Source organism: Cannabis sativa, chromosome X (genome assembly GCF_029168945.1).
Source record: "Cannabis sativa cultivar Pink pepper isolate KNU-18-1 chromosome X, ASM2916894v1, whole genome shotgun sequence".
NCBI lineage: Eukaryota > Viridiplantae > Streptophyta > Magnoliopsida > Rosales > Cannabaceae > Cannabis > Cannabis sativa.
The window spans coordinates 14,233,986-14,257,549 of NC_083610.1; the positions used below are offsets into that span (position 1 = coordinate 14,233,986).

A 23,564-nucleotide genomic window follows, 5' to 3' on the forward strand; every position below is an offset into this window, starting at 1 on the left:
CAATAACAGAGATTCCAAACCCCTGGGTGCTCCTGATCAGGTGCCGGTAATCCTAGTCACACAATCCGGGATTTCACAAATAGGGTTAATCCCCAATTTCACTTTCACAAAATATAAACATGGCATTCAAAACATAGATAATCAAATAGAGCTCGGAACGAGCTTTCCAACGATATAAAGAACATCCCAAACGGAGTCCCGAGTCAAAAGTTATGGCCAAAACAAAATTGAGAAAACAGAATTTCTCACTGCCAAATCCGATCATGACGGCCGAAAATCCCGTCGCGACGACTGGGTTTAGAACACCCCAAAACTCCATTTTTAAGGTCTTAAAATGCCAACCTTTCCTAGATTTCGAACCCCAACCAAACAGAGGGTAAAAACGCATAATAAGGCTCAAAAATCACAACTCAAATGCATCTAAATTCTCATTGCAAAAGCCAAAAATTCAGATTGCATAAACACAACAAAATCATGCTCAAACTAAGCAAATTCCAAGCTCAAGAACAAGAGCTTCATCTTCAGCCATTTAAACAATTTTCCAGCCAACACAACATCACAATAACCATGATTCAATATTAGAAAGTACCCTAGAATCAAAATCCATGCTCAAGAACTTAAATCCAAAGATTAACACACTCAATTCATCAAGATTATAACCACACTTAAGAACATGCAATCACAAGGCAAGATACAACTCAAATCATGATTTTTCCATAACAATTCCAGCAAGATTCCACTAATTAAAATTCAATAAAAACTCAGCAAGAAATTACCTAAACTTCAAGCTCAAGAAACCACAATCCAAAGCTCTAATTCACACCCAACTTCAAGCAATTCTCAACAATCAACTTTGAAAATCAAATGGGCTTTAGGGAAAGAGAGGGTTTGGATGAGAGAGAGAGATGAAACCAGAAAAATAATTCATTTTCTCTCAAAAATCAATTTGGTTCAAGTAAATCACTTATGGTCAAATGACCATTTTGCCCTTAGGGCTTAAAACATACATATTCACTCACATGGGCAATTTAGCCATTTTATTCACACATAAATCCAATATAATTTCAGATTATTCATCAATAATAAGAATGCCAATTATTTCAATCCCAAATGAATTTCGGGCCCGAACCCGGTTCGGCCCGAAACACCCGGTTGTGACTATACCGCGCCAACCTGTCAGAACACACTTGAAAAGACAACACAGGCATACTATATAATAATATAGTTCTATTAAGCACGTAATTAAATTAATCTCAACAATTTACCCTTCTCGAGTCATAATTACCAAAATGCCCCTGGCTCACCAACGGGGTCTTTAACATTTTAAATTTCATATAATTTCACATATATTGAACTATATAATAATATAATTCCTCAATTAACTCATAATTATCTAATTAGGGCTTTGCTAATCCTTTTTCTTAATTCCGGGTATTACATAGGCAATGTCGGGTCTCGTACAATCAGTGGCATATCGAAGACTGCCAATGATGCTCGCATAATCAGATTGTCTCACACCGTCACCAGTGTTATTGAATAGCTTTACACTTGGATCATATGGTGTGCAAGCAGGTTTACAGTCAAAGTAATTATATTTCTTAAGAATCTTCTCAATGTAATGAGATTGATCCAAAGAAATTCCCTTTTCAGACCTAGTAATCTTAATACCAAGGATTACATCAGCTTCTCCGAGGTCCTTCATATCAAAGTTAGCACACAATAATGATTTCACAGCATTAACAGCATGGATATTTGAACCAAATATAAGCAAATCATCCACATATAGGCAAATAATTGTGCAAATGTCATTATGAGATTTATAGTAAATACATTTGTCACTTTCATTCACTTTGAAACCATCTGAGATAACTAAATTGTCAAACTTCTCATGCCATTGCTTAGGTGCCTGCTTAAGACCATACAAAGATTTATCTAACTTGCAAACCTTATGTTCCTGACCTGGGATCACGAACCCTTCAGGTTGATCCATGTAAATTTCTTCTTCTAATTCACCATTAAGGAACGCTGTTCTAACATCCATTTGGTGCACAACTAAATTGTGTACAGCAGCCAGAGAAATTAAAACTCTAATGGATGTTATTCTAGTGACAGGTGAAAAGGTGTCAAAGAAATCTACATTCTCTCTTTGTCTAAAACCCTTGGCTACTAAGCGAGCTTTGTATTTGTCAACAGTTCCATCAGGTTTCAATTTCTTTTTCAGAATCCACTTACAACCTATAATTTTGCACCCAGGTGGTAAGTTTGTATAATGCCAGGTTTTATTCTTAATAAGTGAGTCCATTTCATCATCAACGGCCTCTTGCCACAGGTCAGCATCTATGGAAGACAAAGCTTCTTGGAGGTTGGCAGGATCCTCCTCTAAGGTGTAAGCACAAAAATCTGAACCAAAAGTTTTTTCTACTCTAGCTCTCTTGCTTCTTCTAGGTTCTATTTCATTACTCTCAGTGTGCTCATTATCCCTAATGGTAGGAACATTGCTAGTAGATGTACCCCCACTATTTCTTAATTTAAAAGGAAATCTATGTTCATAAAATTCAGCATCATTAGATTCCACTATAACATGTGCATTCAGATCATAGAATCTAATGCTTTGCTATTCACCGCATATCCAATAAATACACATTCATAGGCTCTACTAGCTAGTTTTATTCTCTTAGGATCAGGAATCCTAACATAAGCTAAACAACCCCAGGTTCTAAAATAAGACACATTTGGTTGCCTATTTTTCAAGATCTCATAAGGTGAAAATTTACTCTTAGTTTTAGGAACTCTATTCAGAACATAACAAACAGTTAATAAAATTTCACCCCACCAGTGAGATGCAGCACCAGAATTCAACAAAATAGCCACAACTAATTCAGTAAATGTTCTATTTTTTCTTTCAGCTTTACCGTTCATTTCAGGTGAATATGGTGCAGTCCTTTCGTGTATCATACCATGTGAATTATAAAATTCAATAAACGAGTTTGATTCATATTCAGTTCCTCTATCACTACGAAGCATTTTTATTTTCTTATTATATTGATTCTCAATTTCAGCTACGAATAATTTAAACATGTCAAGTGCATCATTTTTATTTTTCATCAAGTACACATAAGTAAAGTCAGAACAGTCATCTATGAAAGTAATAAAATAACGTTTACCATTTCTGGTTAGCGTTCCATCAAGTTCACATATATCAGAATGTATCAAATCTAAAGGTTCGGTTTCTTTAGTAACTGATTTATGTGGTGTCTTAGTTATTTTTGCTTGACTACAAAAGATACATTTTTCAAAATCCTTTTCTGACATTTTCGGGATTAAGCCAATATTACTCATATTCTTAATGATACGTTTATTAACATGACAAAGTCTAGAATGCCAAACATTAAAATCACACAGCATGTAAGCAGAAGAAGATACTTTATTAAATTCAACATTTAATTTAAACATTCCATCAGTAGCATAACCCTTCCCCACAAAAGTACCATTCTTAGTGATGGTGTACAAATCAGCCCCAATTGTTTGAGTAAACCCAGCCTTATTAAGCAAAAAACCAGAAACTAGATTCTTTCTCATCTCGGGAGTGTGCATTACATCTTTCAGCAATAAGGTTCTTCCCGAGGTAAACTTTAGCTCCACGTTTCCAGTTCCAGCAACAATAGTGGTGTGGGAATCTCCCAACAACACTTTCTTGTCATCAGCAGCAGTGTATGTCTTAAACATAGCACGATCATAGCAAACATGGCGAGAGGCGCCAGTGTCTACCCACCATCCTTCTGATCCACCAATCATATTGATCTCAGAGATCATAGCTATAAAAGCTTCTTCAGTCAAGTTAGCCTGCGGAGCAGAGCTAGGCTTGTTCCGACACTTTCGTGCCATATGACCCGGCTTGTTACAGTTGTAACACAAAAACTGTGCGGGGTCATTCTGTTTATGTGGAGGTGGCTGCCTTCCATGTTGGTTCCTATTATGGTTCCAACTCTGATTATTGTTACGAGGAGGGTTGTTGCGGTTAGAATTAGAATTCGAGTTGCGGTTCTGATTCTTAAAATTTTTGCCATTAGGCTTCAGAACCGCTGGTGTGGATTTCTTAGTGTTGTTGTTTGAAACAACAAGCACTTCATCTTTCTGGTCTTGTTTTCTTGCTTCCTCCTCTATACGAAGGCGGGTGATCAAACTTTCTAAGGAAAATTCCTTAGTCTTATGCCTGAGAGTACTTTTGAAATCCTTCCAGGAAGGGGGTAACTTATCAATTAATACAGCAACTTGAAACTGTTCATCTAAAGTCATACCTTCTGAGATGATCTCATGTGCAATTTTCTGAAGCTCGTGAGATTGGGCTTCCACAGGTTTGTCGTCCACCATTTGATACTTGAGGTAGCGACTGACAACATACTTTTTAGTTCCAGCTTCTTCAGTATCGTATTTCTTTTGCAGAGCATCCCATATTTCGTTTGCTGATTTATTTGAATTATAATAGTCATACAGATCGTCAGATAAACCATTAAGAATAAAATTCTTACAGAGGAAGTCATTTTCGACCCAGGAGTCCAAATCCTTTTGTTGCTTCTCGCGTTCAGCCTCTTTGTCCTTATCGATAGAAGCTTCAGAGACGACTGGCTTCAGAGCAGTGAGAACGAAAGCAACTTTCTTCATCGTCAGGTAGAACAACATCTTCTGTTTCCATCGCTTAAAATGTAATCCCTCAAAACGGAAAGGCTTGTTAATATCGTTAGAAGCAGAACCAGAAAATTCATCGGTAGCAGCCATAGCAGAACTGAGCGTCTTAAAAGTGTTATACCGAAATTAAATACAGTAAAATCGGAACGAATTACCGATAGAATAATCTGGCTGAGTCGCGGACAATGTCGCTCTCTTTAAGACGTTTCGCGGCTCTGCCCGAAGTGTGCACGGCAGTCTAGCAACCACGGCGTCCCCAGGATAAAACAACCTCTGTATAAGTACGATACGTTCTGCACCGAACTGTATCGCTCTGTAACACCCTACTGTTTGCTCTCAGAAAAATCGTAAAGAAAGAAAACAATTTTTTTTAATATTGAAAAGATATATTCTTACGTTGTTCTGATACGACTTATATAGAAGTCGATCCAAGAAAAAACGGTAAGAAAACGGTAATATTATCGTTCGTGGGAGGAAAAGGCGGATCATTGACTGATCGCGTTTTACATAATTAAATAATTTTTTCTTCAAAAAATAAAGTGACACCTCACCCGCCAACCCGGCCCGGCTCGGGCGGCGGCGGCGCGCGCGTGTGTGGTGGTCCAGTGTGTGAGTCCTCACCCATGCGCGCAAAACTGGGTACCCCTTGGGGCCCAAACCCATATCTCAAACTTGCACTAGATATACACTTAAAATGTAGTGTTTCTATCCCATGTGGGACTCCTACTCACACACTTCACTTTTCTATTTTTACATATTTCATACAAAGTTCCAACAGTATCTATTGGAGAAGATAATCCACAGATTGAGTGATTGCCATTTTAGGCATCAATAAAAATGGTGAGTTGTCAAGATAAGGCAAGAAAAAACTAAAAATAAGATCAGTAAATTACTTAAACATCTAATGCATATTGTCAATAATATTTAATCCAACGAGAACTATCTAGTGAGAGAGTGAGAGAATCTTTGAACCTATAGTCTGTATTGCACGAGTGAGCCATAGAAAACAGAGGTTAAAGAAGACGACGTTGAAATAATTACTACGTACTCTTTAGCAAAACTACAATATCTACAGTTTATATAACATCTGTTTTTTTTTAGATTCTTCTCCAAATCGATTTCTTATGACGGTAAGTCTGAGGATTTCACATCCATTAATTACCCAATCTTCTTACTTCTTGTTTTGCTTCCTTGGAAAATGAGAGGAGTTAGAATTAGGAATCATAGGACGGGTGAGATCCCTCCCCAGTGCGAATGGGGGTGGAAGGTCAACCTCCCTGTCCATGGTCGGATCACAGCAGCATCTTAGAGACAAATGGATTCCGGCAAGAGGAATGGCAGCGGCGGAAATGGATTCCAGAAGCATGGTGACTGAGGAGATCCTTAACAAAAAAAAAGTCTTGGTTGTTTCAGGTGTAATGAGAGTAAAATAGGAGAGAGAGACCAGAGAAATATAAAATATGGTATTCCGAAGTTTTATTATAAAAATATGGCATAATTTTTTTTTTTATATAGTGAGAAATTTTCCATATTATTATAAATTAACAGTCATTTACAATAGAGAAAATAGAATAAGGTATTTTTCATATAGCGTACTTTGTTAAGCCACAAGCAGCTTGATTAGCTTGCCTATGAGCATGAGTACCAGTAACTTCAAGGAAAGAGGATTAAAGACAACGAACATCATCAATTAGATCAGAAAAACAAGATAAATCTCTATGAAGAGAATTTAATGCAGAGGATACTCTTAGGGCGTCTGTTTTCACATGTGCTATTGGCAATTGTTGTTGAGTAGCCCAATTAAGACTGTAAAAGAGTGTCTTTGCTTCTATTTCATCACTTCTGAAACAACTTTGGACTGATTTAGAAAACGCAGCAATTACTTCTCCTTTATAGTTGCGCACCACTGTTCCATTTCCTAATATCTTGTCTTGAAAATTGGCAGCAACATCAATATTCATTTTAAGCAAATTACCATATGGTGGCATCCATGCTATCTCATATGGGGAGGATCGGCCACGGTGAGCCCATGGTGGTGGCCGGTCCTCCCCATTGAACTTTACTCAAAATATATGCATATATATTCAGATGTATATATTGTATTTATATTATATATTGTATGTATATATATAGTGAATACACAATGTATATACAGTATAAATTATCATTAAATTATTTAATGTAAATAATTGATTATTATTTTAGATGTTTATTTTTCAAATTTAATTTTGAATTTAAAATAAATATTATAGTTATTAATTTGAAATTTAAATTCAAAAACAAGCCATAAACAACTAAAATCAAGCTTTAAAATAACTTCTAACACAATTCATTCTCAAATAAAACTAAACTCCCAAATTCTCAAAAATTTTAAAAGAGAACCAAGCTTAAAACTTCAAAAACAACAAGGAGTAAAGTATCTAAGGCTTACCTTTGATCTTGGCTTAAGGTTTCTCCTCAATCCTTGCTAAAAATGGCTTGAATATGGTAGTCTAACCTTGGTTTTTTCTTTCAAAAAGGGTCACGAGAGAGAGAGAGAGAGAGAGAGAGAGAGAGAGAGAGAGAGAGAGAGAGAGAGAGAGAGAGAGAGAGAGAGAGAGAGAAATTATAACCCTTATGCCTATTTCTTAAAAATAGGACCCACAACATAAGATATTAACATATAACCACAAAATCAATACTAATTACCCTACTCATCTATATCTTAAGTATGCGGTTATTACAAAGTTCTTTGATTCACTCGTTAAATTTTCTCAAAGAAGATGATTCTTACAACTTCTATTTTGGGAGCTTAATAACATGAGTGGCTTGAAACATGTTATACAATAGTAGAATCTAAACTTTCCTAATTGATCGAATGTTAGTTCCCTTATAGTGTTAATTTTGGAAGTGCTAACAGTTGGATCTAAATCTATAATAAGTTATAGATTAATTGTTCACATTGAATTAATAGTACATAAGGAATCAAGAGATAATTAGAGGGTAAACTAATATTTTTACCAACTCTAATTATGAACTAATAATTGGAGGACGAGCTACATATATTAATTATATCAATGGACTATAAGTAAGAATTTTGTAAATATAATCCTATATTATCAAAGAGTGCAATTCTATATTTACGGTGGAGTAATAATGAAATTAATAAACCAGATTATTCTATTGACGAGATTGATAATTGTCTTGGATTTATTGGAGCTTTAAAATATAGGTCCATGGTCCCCGAGTCACCTCTATACAACACTGTACAAAGAAAAGTTTTATTTGATGAATATATTTTGAGTGAGAATTAATTTCTATGAGAAATAAAGTCTTAAGGGCAAAATAGTAATTTGTGGCATTATTTTTATTATTATTAATTATGATAATTGTGAATTGTATAATTAATATTATTTAACTATTTAGTTTTATTGGATAAAACTATATTAATTAGTTAAATATAATATTATACTAAATATTATGAAAGAGAAAATATATTATTTTAGAGAAAATAATATTTATTTCAATCCTTGTGAAGTAAGAGATTAATGAGAATTAATCAATTATTATTTATTGTGGCCCATTCTACACGTGTAGGGTGACATATAAATGCCCACGATTAATTTAGTTTAATTATTTTATTAGTTAAAATAATTTAATTTAAATTAAGCTAATTATCTTTTAATTATTAATTAAATACATTATTTGATAATTATTTAATTGAAAAGATAATTATTAAAGTAAAAAATCTACTGATATTTGATATTCGACTATTAGATATTTATATTTGAATTTAAATTTTAAATTCAAATCAAATTTGATATTTATCTTTTATTTTAAATAAAAGATTAAAAACTTTATTTATAACATTGTATATAGGATATATAGTATCATAAATTAGCAGAATAATTAAGAGATAGAAAAAAAAACTAAAAGTAGAGAGATCTAATAGCCCACTGTAAATAACCTACTTTATTTCTGAATGTTGAGGCTGGCTTGAAAGATCAAGGTGTGGATTCTTCAATTAAGCTCTTGGATTAGATGTTCGATTGTTATACGGAAAGAAACAGGAATACCCTAAAAGGCATCAAGAGGTAATTGAGTTTCTTTCAGTAGTTAAATTTAATCTATATACATTATGTGGAGATCATTGGGTTTATGGTTCATATTAGATAAAAATTATTTTATCAAAATTCTGCTTCCGCTTTTATAACTCTAATATGGACCATAAAAACTAATAATAAAAAGTTCTCACCAGGATTGTGTTTCTAGGTCAATTGAATCAACAATTCCCTATTTGTGATAGCTGAGAAGCAAGCATTCTAAATACTTTTCGACAAGGGGAAAATTATTGAATTGAATACCTAGGGAGAGTGAAGTACCATTCTAAGGATTGGCCTTGGTCGCATGGAACTCCTTATTCTCTTAAAGTGTAGGGCCTATGACTCTATGAAGAGTTATGGTCGCATGCCATTTCCAATTTACACAAATTATGCGACCAGTGCCGCTAGGAAGATCCATGGTTGCATGTGAGCTTTGATTTTTCTTTAATATGCGACCACTGGCGACATGTTGGTTCTTGGTCGCATATTTGACTTATTTCTCTTCATTTGCTACACAAGAATTGGCCAAAGGTATTGCCCTACTTGCACAACAATCCATTTCCATATGGCTTTGCGACCACTGACACTTGGGAGTGCTTTGGTCGCATATCACATTTCTCTTCTAGCCTTGATGATGCCATCTTGTCTTTTGTACTCTATTATTCCAAATAAGTTAAGTCTTTAGTGTCACTACTACAAAAACCCCCTTTAGAGGCGGTTTTTAAGCCCTTTCAGCGTCGATTTTCGCGAAATTCGCTACCAACGCTGATCAGGGCGACGCTAAAGGGTTTATAAAAACCGACTCCATAGGGGTTTCCTAAATTTTTTTCAGCTTTCATTAATATATTTTTTTTACATTTATTAAAAATCTAAATTTATTTTTGTATTATTAATTAAATTAAATTAAAGCATAAATAAAATTAAATTAAAAAGTTAAATAAATACAAATTTACATTGCTCTATATGTTTGTATATTATGTATTTTTTTTATTAATATTTTATATTTTATAATTAATATGTGTTTGTATTCTAGTATTTTAGTATCATTTTTATAATTTTTTAAGTTATGTTTTATATAATAATTAGTATATTGAATATTAAAATAATGTGTAATATTTTAATTTTTATGTAATTTAATATTTTTATACATTTAAATTTTATAATATGGGTTTGTATTTTTCTAGTATATCTATCATTAACACTCAACAATATCTATCCTATGTATTAATATTATTCGAAAATTACTCTAAGTATTTAAGGATTATCTAAATATATATAAAAAATATTCTTATAAAAGTAAGTTAAAGAAAACATACCTTATACCAAAAATTATGTACTTGACTTCCGATAAAGTCACTTCCGATAAAATCCTAACAACCAAGTTTAAGAGAAACGAAAATCAAATATTATCCCAATTCTACCAAAATTTCGTCAGCATAACGGCTATAATTGAACGTTTCCAAAAAAATTAAATCTATTAATAACATTTTCCTAATACCATTAATAAACAAAATTTGAGAACCTTTCAAATATGAACTTTGACATTGATAATCATGGTACTAACACGAACATATTATGAGTCAAATATAAAGACCTACTAAGTATAATAAATGCATAGACACATCAATTAGATTATACAAGACAAGTGCCTAAAGTAACAAACAAAACAAATGTCACCTAATTTCACGAACATGTTTTGAGTCAAATATAAAGACCTACTAATACGAACATGTTTTGAGTCAAATATGAATGTGTTATGTCACCTAATTTCTTACAACTAGCGAGTAATAACCTAGTTATTTATGTTATGTACTTTTCCTTTAACATTTATGTTTTTTATAATAAAATTTGATCCAAATTCTACTGAAATTTTGGCAGCATAACGGCTGTAATTGGACGTTCCCAAAAATTTTAAAAGTGCCTAAAGTAACAAACAAAACAAATATAACAATACAGAACAAAGAAACTAACATAAACAATACAAAATTTATCCACCCATCCGACCGCAGTACATGTATTCGTAGAACCTACTTCACTACGGATGAATATTTAAGATATTCAAACTCAACTAAGCATGCATTGATAATTATTTATACTAACAAAAGGTTAGTGGATGGATATACCTATTGCAAATTCGATCAACACCGAAATATGTCGACCCTCAAATATTAGCACACAACCAATAACATAATGCAATATACAACCAATTTAAAATTTTAATTATTAAATTACTTACTAGTTATTAAATAAAGTAGAAATAAAGTAGCAAGTTACTAGCTAGTTACTAATTTCCATAGTTAATTTTTTAAAAAATAACATATAAATATATATACATATATAATCAATTATATATTCACACTACCATTATTTTAAAAATTTTATCTCTAAACTAATTAAATTCCTACTACCTCTCATTCTCATTCACAACAAATATATATACAATACAAATACACAAAATATACAAATAGTATATACACACAAGATATATATAAACACATATTCAATAATAAAACACAAAATATATACATATATATTATATATCAAGTTAATAAATATTTACCTTATAAACGCAATCCGGCGATAAGATGCTACAAAAATCCGACCACCTCTAGAACACACACAATATAATATTAATAAAATAAAAAAATTCTAAAAAAATTTACAAAAACGAAATAATACCAATGTACACAAATAAAATGAATAGAAAGCATATTTATACCTTAATGGACGTTGAGACTCAACGTTTTCTCCGCTAAAATCGGTGGCCGGAGTTATACCCACCACCTTTCTTTATAATAGGTTCGGTTTGGTATATAGAGGGGAAAACAACTAAAATTTTTTACAGTATAGGTTTAGGTATAGAAAATAGAAGATTTTAAGACAAAATTGGGGTAAAATGGTTAAGAAATGAGGGAGAATGAGGTTGTTTTAGTGGTGGTTGGCGAGGGTTTTTTCGTGGGTTTGGGGCTGCTGTGGGTGGCTGTTCTTCGTCCTCAGCAAGGTGTGAAATGAGGAAGTGAGGAAGACGAAGCAGAAAGGGTTTGATATATAACCCTATGGCGTCGGTTATTAGGTATTAACCGACGCCATAGGTGCCACGTGTCGAATAAAAGTGGCACCTATGGCGTCGGTTAATACCTAATAACCGACGCCATAGGGTTATATAAAAAAACCCTGATTTTTCCCAACCCCCAACCGACGGCATAGATATATATACACTCTATACCTACGGTTTTTACCAAAAAACCGCCTCTAAATGTCAATGCAGATATTTTCACCCCCTTTAGCTTCCCTTTTTATAAATTAGATTGAAAAAAGGGAAGCTAAAGGCTTAGATTGTAGTAGTGTGTCTTGTTGGAATTCTTCCTCGAGCTAGGGTTTTTGAAGTGAAATGTCCCTTCAAAAGAGTTGAATGAGAAAATCAAGAGTAGAACCCTAAAAGTATGCGACCACTGATACTTTCTCATGGTAGTGGTCACATTTGACCTTTTTTTTGTGCTATTTGGGACTCCAGTTGAGTTTAGTCTCCGTTTTGTCATTTGCTTTTTGATCTAATTTTAAAGTTGATTTTTTTGATTTTTCAAAAATCGGATATATCATAACTTAAATTCTATAATGGTAAGTTTCAATATCGAGATATAATTTAAATCAGTAATTATAAAAACTAAATTTTAAATTAAACACTATAAATTTTAAACTTTAAATAAAATAAATTACCTAACACACATAATTTAAGTACTATATTATCTATTTTAAAAAATTATAAATCAATTTATTCATAGTATACAATGGAGATTAGAATAATTGGTTAATGGAGTATGGAAATGATTTACCAAATTATATTTAATTTGAACTTGCCTAACAAATAATTTATTTTTTTTAAAGATGTTTTTCGAATTTAAATTTTTGTGGGAAATAGAAAGAAAAAAACTATATTTTTTTTTTCATATTTAGCATGAAAGAAATTTTTTATAAAAAAACTTGATTTAACAAAATTTGTATACCATACATGATTTTTTTTTTATTCTCCATATTGTTTAATCCTATATTTTTTTTTTCTACTTTCATCTCCCAAATCTAATTTGCAAATATAGATTTTTTTTAAAGAGACTTTTCAGTTTTTATTAAAAAAAAAGCTAATTAGAATTTTTGCCTTGAATTTTGATATATACCAAATTATGTCCCCTAAATTTTTTTGGTTGTTAAAAATCTCTTATAAACTATTGAGATTGTTAGATATAAGAACTTTTGTCTGATTTTAGTAAGAAAAGTCTAATATGGATGAAAGTTCAGGGGACATGATTTGAGACATATCAAAATTCAAGGGGCATGATTTGGTGGATATTAAAGTCTAAGGAGTATGATTTAGTACATAAATAATCATTAAATTAGTAAAATTGAATGAAATTGGATAAAAGTTCTTAAATTTGATAATTTCAATAATTTAAGGAAAATTTTTAAAAGTCAAAAAAATTTAAAAAACATAATTTGTTACATATCAAAATTTAGAGGGCAAAAAATTTTAATTAGACAAAGAAAAAAAATGGGAGAGTTTTCTTTTTTTTTTTTGGTAAGAAAATGGGAGAGTTTTTTTTTTTGAGAAAAGAAAATGGGAGAGTTTTCAGTTAACTTTAATAATAATTCCAAAATGTAGGGACCTAAAGTTTGATTAAGTGGAATAAATGTAGGCGGCCACATGGCACGTCATTTATTAGTATACGTTACAGGGAAAAGAAGAAGGGACATAAATGGTAATAAAGAAAAGGATTGGAAGAGTTGGTAAAGTGGGAAAATTTTGAAATACAAAATGAAAATCAAATTCCCACCCGAAACAAACCGCCTTTTTTGCTGTTGGAATTCAAAAAAACCCTCTCTTTAAAACCCCAAAACCCATCTCCTTTTCCCTCTCATTTTCTCTTTTTCCTCTCTCCTCTTCCTTCGTTCGCCCGGCTCTCAGCAAAGTCTCTCAGGTTTCTCTCTCTCTCTCTCTCTCTCTCTCTCTCTCTCTCTCTCTCTCATTCATTATGTAGATTTTTCGTGTTTGTTCATCTTCGCAATCTGAATTTGTGCATATACAGATCCGGATCTACTGATCCGGCTGTGTTCATTGAGACCTAAAACAAATCTCATTTTTAATACATCGTTTCGAATCAACAGATCTGGGTTTTGTTTCTTGTTTTTTTTTTTTTCAGTTGTTTGACTTTTCGTTTTATGTACCTCAATGTATTTTCTTGGTGGGTTCTACTTCATATTCTTGTTTCACCAATAATTATTTCTCGAAAACAGGCAAGAAATGGCGGGAAAAGGTGGCAAGGGGCTGTTGGCAGCAAAGACCACAGCAGCGAACAAGGATAAAGACAAGGATAAGGATAAGAAGAGGCCTGTTTCTCGTTCATCTCGAGCCGGAATCCAGGTAAATATTTTTTTTCCTACCCATCCATTTAAAGTAACAACCTTTTATGTGCAGCTTAGACCTTTTAGATTGAATTTCGTTTTTCTTTTAATGTTGTGGTCCTAAAGTCAACGTTGCAGTTTTAATCTTATCTGTTGTGGTGTTTGAAGGATTCACAGACCAATGAATTAAAAGGGTTTCATTTAAAAGGAAACATATTAATCTCGTTATTCTCAAAGATGGTTTTGTTATGATACTCTCTCACTTCTTGTTCACAAATGCAAATCTTTATGTTTTAGTTAGATTTAAAATTTGTGTATCAGTCAGGAAATTTGAAGGGGTTTTTTGAGCTGAGCTATTTGTAGATATGTTGATTGATTCGGTTTTGCATGGTGGTATTTCAGTTTCCAGTGGGACGAATTCATAGGCATCTGAAAACAAGAATCTCAGCTCATGGCCGTGTTGGGGCTACCGCTGCTGTTTACTTGGCTTCAATTCTTGAATATCTGACTGCAGAAGTACTTGAGTTGGCTGGAAACGCAAGCAAAGATCTGAAGGTCAAGAGAATTACACCAAGGCATCTTCAGCTAGCCATTAGAGGAGATGAGGAGCTTGACACCCTGATTAAAGGTACTATTGCTGGAGGTGGTGTAATCCCTCACATTCACAAGTCTCTCATCAACAAGACCTCCAAGGACTGAACAACGAAAGCTATTTGCTGTCACTTAATTTATTCCGTTGTTATTAACTTAGAAACTTGTGTCCACTGTCTATGATTACAACTTTCTCTCTTTTTTCGCTTTGGCACTAATGTTTGCTTTTGTGATAGTTTCTTAGTAGTTAGTAGGTAAAGTGTAAGTGGGTAATGTAGTTTTTTTACCCTTTTGCACTTGTAGCTTCCCTCTCTAGAATTAGTCATTGTTGTTTGCTGGATAGTTTTAACCAAGTTATATTCTGTCACCATCTGTTTTTAGTTTGCGTGTGTTTATATTATAAAAGTCTAGTAGTTTACATTTATCTAATTAGCAGCAAATTTGTCTTAATTTGCATTTGTATCATTGGATAGATTGATATGGCTGCCTGGTTATCTGATTCTATATGTTATAACCACTGACTTTGGATGGTAGTTTATATTGTTTAAACACCTAAAGATTCTTAAATAAAATACTACAAATGTTTATACTTGTTTATTGCATTACTTGTAGTTGTTGATTTCATCAGTCACAATGTATATAGCGAATGACATCACTAGAGTTTAGTCTTTTTGCTCATTGAATCCAGCAAAAACAAAAAAAGGAAGAAAGTTTGGCTGGCTTACTGTAGTGTAGCTTAATAATGGCTATTTATTTTTAGCATATTGTTAGGTTTGGATCCTCGTTTGTAATGCAGCTCTTAGTTATGTACGTACCTAGTGATTTAATTGTTAGTCCTCGAGATTTCTTATGTTCTAGGACCATGGCCTACGTATATATTTTTTTTTAGTGTAGTGTAATAATATTTTACAATTATATATTAGTTTAATATGATCTCTCCCTTTTTTCCATACTTCTCTCACCACTAAACTAACTTTAGTGGCTTTTTAAAAAAGCACGTTGGTATATTATTTAATTGAACAAATTAATATAAATCATCCTAACAATCCACATTAATGCTATCTTTTTTTTTTTTTAAAGTAACTTACAATAGATAAATAATGAGAATTTAATACATTGTTATTTTTAGAAATATGATAAAGGAAACATTTCAAAAGAAAGACAAAGTGTTATGCACTAATTGAACAACATTTGAGAGAAGATTTATCTTTCTATTTATGTTTGATTTTGTTGACCAAAACTCGATAATTTATTTCCATCAACTTTGTTGGGAAATTCACGGCTACACACTAAGATAGTATAGTATGCAATGTCGTGGCCTTTGCATAAATAGGAATAGAGATTCTTACACAAGAACATAATCTTGCAACAATAGCTCCATTACAATCAATGACAATAGATCTTATATCGGTTTTTTTAGCCTTGACATTTAAGGAAGCACACTCAATTTAAATTTCTTAGAAGAAGGCAAATTGCAACTATCATTACAATTTTGATAAACACCACTATTGGAAGGAGCTTAAGTTAGAATATTGATGCAACCTTTGACTTTGAGCTTCTTTATAATCCTGCAAAAAATTAAGCACAAAGTCTTCTACTTACACAAAGTTTAAGGCAGGGTTATTTAACACAGAATTATTTCTTTGATTCCACACCATCCAACAGATGCACAAAAGAAGGGAAATTTGATCATGGTTCAAATTATCAAAGCCTCTTAATAAAAGTTTCTCGATGTCACAATGCCTATTAATTGTATAGAAACTCTTTAAAGTAGTATTTCTCCAAAAAAAATTAGTTCAAGAACACTTTAATAGGGCATGTGAAACCGTTTCCTTCTTACCATTGCAAAAGGAGCAGAAAGGATGGGAAATAATCTTCTTTTTTTTTGTTGTTTGAAAAAGCTTAAAGCACAAGGCAACACATGATGAAAGACTTTCTAAACAAGTGCTTGATTTTTGGGGAATTTCATAGACCAAACTAGTTTTGACCAATCCTTAAAAGCAGTCGGATTAGAGGAAGATGGAGAAAAAGAAAAAGCTAAAGACCTAGCAAGATGATAGGCTGAGTTAGCAGTAAACTTGCTAGATGGATGACATCCCTAAATGAGAGTGTCATCCATAAGAGGACAAATAAGAACCTTCAGAATTTCATCAATGATGTCCTTAGAAAAATAAAGGCTAAACCTGTCAATATTCCAAATTCTATTATCATGAATAATGTACAAGACAAAATGTAATGACAACATGATTAAATATAGATTAGTAAGAAAATTAGCATTAGCTATCTTTAAATTATAATTTTATATGAATATTTATGTTGTGGGTCTTATTTTTAGAAAATGGGTATTGGAGTTATAATTTTTCACATTTGGAGATTTTATTAAACTCTAAGTATGTTATTCTTATTATATGTAAAATTTACAATGTTTATAATTTGCTCGTTAACAATAGAAAATACGATAGATGACAATTATAGTCACGTGGGAGAGTTTGGAAGTGGGACAAATATAAGTGATATTTTGGAATATCAGGTTTAGGCGGGGTTATGATTTTGGACTATTTTACTCCTGAACCTATAGAATATTTAAGTTGGATGTATGAGGTAATTATGGAATTTTCGCCCTTGGTTTTTATTAATTATTATTATATTTTTTTTTAAAGATAAGGATTAAATTTATTAGTAAAATTATTTGAAGGAAAAAAAAGAAAAGAAAACAAAATTATCACACCTTTTCCCCTCTCTCTCTCCATAGTCGGCCAAGGAGAACCATACCAAACTAGAAGATTTCTTCTTCTTTTCTCTATGATTTTGGTGAATTTTAGTGGGATTCAAGTGGTGTGAACTCAAGGGCCTCCATTCAACGCACAAATTTTTATTTAGATCGATCGACACACTTGAATTGGAATTGAGGTAAGATTAGCATAGAATATATATATGTATGTATATAAATATGTGTATGTGTATTATATGCATGCTGATATTGTGATTCATGATATGCCACCAATACTAGTACGGTAGTGTTACTGAGTGTATTGGTACAACATATAATGTTCAAAGGGTACAATTCTATTTTGTCTGACAAAGGAGTAGGAGTCTGATCATCTTTTAAAAATAAGAGCTATACTTTTTTTATTTATAGGGTAGCTTTTAGGGTTAAGTTTAGAATTAAAATAGAATTAAAAAAGATAAAAATAATGTCTTTATTAAACCCCTTGGTCGAACCCTATAGTGAGCCTATTGGGTTTCAATTTTGCTATTTTATTTAAACTCTTCTTTCTTTTCACAAATGCCATATTTTAATTTTAATTTTGTAAATGTCAATTCTATCTATTTAATAATTATAATTAATTATCAAATAAAATTGTCATTTAACTTATTTATTTAGATCTTACAAAGTCTCTTAATTAATAAATAAACCATAAATTCTCTTTTTTTCTCAAATAAGCCCTTGCTTAGTGAAAAATTCACAAACAAGATATTGTCTTTTTTAGTATTCTAATTGATTAATTAAAATTAATTAATTGAGACTACAAAGCAACATTATCCAAGTTAGTGTGGGGACCATGACCCTATGTAAACAAGCTCCCAATAAGTAGATTCGAAATTTACCAAGTAAATTTCCTAACTTATTAATTCCCCTTGATTCCACTATAGATTTGGAATTGCACTCTTGATTACATAGAACACTCTATATACCAAAAATAGATGTGATATGAATTACTTATTATTTCAATCTAAATAATCAAAGATCCTCTATAGTTGATCTACATCGAGTAAGGAAAAATTTACCATTCTACCCTTCAATGTATTTTATCCTTAAAACACTTAGATACTTGTAAATGATATTTCAGTAAACACTTTGGGATGGCGATTCCTAAAGGACAGACATCTAGTGCCACACATGAGTCCCGAAATGTTCCGAACGTCTCCATTAGTAGAGTACGCCTCCAACAGACCGTAATTTCTCATCAAATTAGTTTGTTGATCTATTTCCCAAATAGAATTATTAAGTACAAGAGGAGATGGAGATGCGTCCCAGGCCTTGCCTTTGCCTTTGTCTTTTCATTGCTGCTTGGTCCAAACAACTTCAGAAGGCCTTTCTAGCGAGGTTGGGTCATCAAGATTTACCTGCGCAAGAGGTATGCCTGCTAATCTCTTCAAGATTTAAAAGTGCCAACTGGAAGTTGTTATCTTCACTAGACACTGAAAAAGTGGAAAGAAAACCCATGCAGTTAATGCCCTATATTCAAATGACAAATATGGTATTGTGGGAGGCCTCTCTCGAAACTTCTTGGAGAGGTCTCCATCAGATCCATCACCTACAAAGTCACCCTCACAGAGCAACCAACTACGGTGATGAATCGAGAACCCAAAAATACAACAGTATCAAAAAGTCCACATTCCCTTTTTCACAGCAAAACAAAATGCATACACATTACAAAACAAAGCGGAATTATTTGAAAAACTAGTATGAACCCATAAATGTTAGACCTAAACACCTAAACCAAAATATCCCAAATAATAGACATATATCTCAACCAAAATTGAAGGGAAAGTACCTCAACAAAGCCCTAGCTCCAGAGGTATTACCCCAAGGTTCATGCAAATAAATTTCAAGTGCATTAACCTTAATTTTCAAATTTAAATCCTACGCATGCAAGGCAACACATTTCTATGAGCTCGAAACTATATTTCACAATCAAATCCAGAAATAGTAGTTTGAGTGGAAGAAATACTTACTTGTACACGGGTTAAAAGGAAGAGATGATGGTTACTCTGTTGGGTTTTATGCCCTAAATAAAACTCTTTACAATATGATTAGTTATCAATATAAGAAATTTGAAGTGATTGATGTTTGCATGAATTTTACATGCTAATGGTTTAATATGTTTAATATGTTTAATCTGTTTATTACATTCATACACACAAAATCAGTTAAATCCAGATCATATGTTTATTCACAATTACAGTATCGTCAACACAGTGGAATGTGATTGTGATCATATGAATCAAAAGTTTTGGTCCCTGTTTCATCAGTGTTATTGGATTTACACTAATGTGATAATCAGCGATGATGTGTACTTACACTTGGAGTAAGTGTTATGTTCTTTCCAGGACATTAGTAAAGTATACTAGTTTCGAATGTATGGAGTATACATTGGACTGGACCGATATTGCAACTAAGTTAAGATATTACAAACTTACCGTTATACATATCTTTCCAAGTCAATATCAGTAGTTGATCTTAAGATTGAAAAGAATCTAAATCCTGATATGCTTGGGCTCAACTCAGGAGTGCTATTCATGTTCTTAGATTTATTAGTTAAGCCTACTTTCGGGTCAGGGTGATACGTATATTTCGAGAACATGGTAGTATGATTGAGTGGGAGTGCTGAACATAAATATGGAATCTATAGCTTCTACTGGTGTATAGAAGTCAAGTGATGATTCCCTTCGAGCTTAGCAAATAGAAGTAAATGGATGAGCTCTTGTTTAACTGACTAATTATTAGATCACTAAACACCATTTACAGGTAGCTAAGTGTTTTAAGGGGCAAAATACATTGAGGGGTGAGAACGGTAAAGAAATCCCATCTCGATGTAAATCATCTATATAGAGGATCTTTAAATCACAATAAGATTATAACAATGGTTAAATGAGATAGTATATTGGTATCGTGAAACATACAATATGCTCTATATAAGTCTGAGAGTGCAATTCTAAGTTCTAAGAGTGGATTCAACGAAGAATTAATAAGTAGGAATTTACTTGGTAAATTTGGTTCACTTATTGGAAGCTCAGCATATAGATCCATGGTCCCCATTCTAGTTGAGAACATTCTGCTTGTAAGACTCATTAATTGATTCGTGATTGATCAATTATAATTCTAAAGTTAGACTATGTCTAATTTTATGAATTTTCACTATTCAGGGGTGAAATTGTAAGGAAAAGAGTTTTCTAGGTTTATTTATTTATTAATAGACTTTATATGTCTAATTAATAATTAAATTAAATGACAATATTATTTAATAATCTTTTTTAGTTATTAAATAATTAGTTTTGGCATTTAAAAGGTTAGAATTGGAAAATTGGCGTTTTTGAGAAAATAGAGATAAAATTTGATAAAATTGCAAAATTAAGTGAGGCCCATTACAACACCTAGGCCGGCCACTTAATATGATTTTTCAAATTATTATTTTCATTATTTTAATGCCAAATAATTCTAAACCTAGACCTAGTAGTTGCCTATAAATAGAAAGTGATGGCTCAGTCAAATAATAAGTTTTCAGATTAGCTTTCTGACAGAAATTTCTCTCTTCAGAAAACTGAGCCTTCCTCACTCTCTACCTTGGCCGAAATCTCTCTCTCTCTCTTTTCCCTTCATCTTTTTCGTGACCCTAGTGAAAGAGTAAGTGCCCACACACAGCAAGCAGTAACTCAATCATAGATTGGAAGACTGTGAAGGATCAAAGCTTGAAAAAGAAGGAGATTCGGGCTCAGATCTTGATTATACTCTGCTACAGAAAGGAATCAAGGGTTAGAGATCTGAGTGGAAGGAGACATTTATTCCGCTGCATCAATGTAAGGTTTTCTTAACTTTATATGCGTTTATTTTATCGTTTTAGAAAGTTCATATTTAGGATGTTAATAAACATACTTGTGAGTAGATCTAAGATCCTGGTAAAATAATTCCCAACAACTGGTATCAGAGCCATTGTAATTGATTTACTTGCATGTAATTTGGACTTTAAAACGATTGTTTGTATGTTCTTTGGATGGTATCATGTTGTATTGAGTGTTATTTGATGATTGATTGATGTTTGTGAAATTTTCGTGAAAAATAATTGTTATTTCGGTTCTGGAATTATTTTTATTGGATATTATGGAAAAAATTAAGCAAGTTAGCCTTTTACAGAACTCAATTTGGATTTTATTTGAATTAGTTATGATTTTTTGAAGATTTGACAAAATCGTGGCTGTGCTGATAGTTTCCTGCGATCGCAGAACTGTCCGTACAGTTTCGAATTTTTTCTATTTTCTTCAATTTTTCATACCTTTTCATGGAATTAACTTCCAATTTTTTGTATGGTTTAATATATATACTATTACTATTCCTAATTCAATTCTAATTATCATTTTGAATTAGTTTAATATTTTTTTTTTTAATTTAATTCAAGATATTAGTGTAATTTGAATTTGAATAGAATTAGTATTATCTTTTTGCTTAAAAATCTATCTTATTTTTAAATTTGATTATATTTTTTTTTTAAATTTAAGGTCAGATTTTTTAAGATATTTATAATATCTTTTGAGATATTTATAATATCTTTTAAGATATTTAAAAATATCTTATCTTTTAAGATATTTATAATATTTTTTAAGATATTTATAATATCTTTTAAGATATTTAAAAATATCTTATCTTTTAAGATATTTTAAAAATATCTTATCTTTTAATATTTTTTAAATCTTTTTAGATATTTTGACCTTATTTAAATTTAAAATAAGATATTTATAATCATGTAATTTTAAATAGATATAAGATATTTTGCTAACTTTTTAAATTTTGTTATTTTATTTATTTAAATTAAATTTAAAATCTGAAAAGATATTTTATTTATCTTTTCTAATTTTTATTTAATTTTTATTTTTAAAATAACATTTAATTTTTAAAAGTAGTTAGCAAATTTTGAAATGATATTTAGGTTGGTTGAAACCTAATTTTTCAAAATGTAGGTTTAATTTTAAATATTTATTTTTAAATAATTTCGAAATTTAAATTTATTTTTTATTTTATTTTCGAAAATTAATTAAATTTTTTTTATTTTTTTCGAAATTAATTAAATATTTTTTTTTAATTATTTATTTTTCGAAATTATTTATTTAAAATTAAATAAATCCTACATCCAACTATCCAGCTAACCTTGTTGCAGGAGTATGTGTTTTTAGCTTGTGTGTAAGTTTTTAAAAACCTATTATTACTTGATTGCAAATAGCCATGATTACTTTTTGCCAGATCAAATGATCTGATGGCTCCCTTGGTCAAGTTAATAATTTGTAACAGGTAAATTTTACAATCTTCTTTCATCTGTGTATGACCTAGCAACATGATAGGATCCATCCAAAGTGTGCCTGTGTGAGCCTATATGTTTATTTTATTATATATAGATGCATATAGGTTGTTGCTAAATAAAATGTCACACCATGATAGATTTTATTTAGGTCCATTTAGTTATTGGACCTATTCAATTAATAACATTTATTTATTTTAAGGTTAAATTCCTCTCTTTTGTGCCTTGTGTGAGAGTTGGGTGCCATAGAAGTGGGTACGACATACTGAACCCAGCACCCCCTCACATGAACTACCCCAATTGTGAAGGCCCATTTGCCTGATTTGAATAACTGTACTAGGTTAATTATATTAGTTTGACCTAATAAAATTGAATTAGCAACATAATTAACTTTTAAAATATATGAAAATTTATTTTCATTTTAATATTTTAAAGTTAATTTTAAGAAAAACACTTTTAGTTTTAGATATTATTTTTAGACAAACTATTTGTATTTTTCTTGTATTTAATTAAATATAGAATTTTAACTAACTAAGATTCTTTCTGGAGCTTATTTAATTAAATATTCCTATTTAAGTTATAAATTAGTTGTATCAACTGATTTTTCTTAACTAACTTAAATTTGAATATTTGATTTAAATTTTAAATCAAGTTGAGGAATCTTAGGCATTAGTTATTAAAGATTTTTTAAGATATTTTTTAAGTTAATATCTTTTCAAATATTAACTTGAAATAGAAT

General features: G+C 31.4%; 1 protein-coding gene across 1 annotated transcript; it reads left to right on the forward strand.

Moving 5' to 3' along the window:
- The first annotated feature begins 13,547 nt into the window (after positions 1–13,547).
- On the forward strand, positions 13,548–15,120 carry LOC115716590 (histone H2A variant 1). The gene is made up of 3 exons (XM_030645452.2): positions 13,548–13,738; positions 14,055–14,181; positions 14,565–15,120. Exons 2-3 carry the CDS (start codon positions 14,062–14,064, stop codon positions 14,859–14,861), a joined length of 417 nt encoding a protein of 138 aa, XP_030501312.1. The 5' UTR covers positions 13,548–13,738; positions 14,055–14,061; the 3' UTR covers positions 14,862–15,120.
- Positions 15,121–23,564: the final 8,444 nt, after the last annotated feature.

What these genes read in the sequence shown, in the direction of transcription:
- LOC115716590 (XM_030645452.2), top strand. Translation starts at nt 14,062, where the DNA reads ATGGCGGGAAAAGGTGGCAAGGGGCTGTTGGCAGCAAAGACCACAGCA. An exon ending in CATCTCGAGCCGGAATCCAG is followed by an intron (nt 14,182 to 14,564) that starts GTAAATATTTTT and finishes GTGGTATTTCAG; the next exon opens with TTTCCAGTGGGACGAATTCA.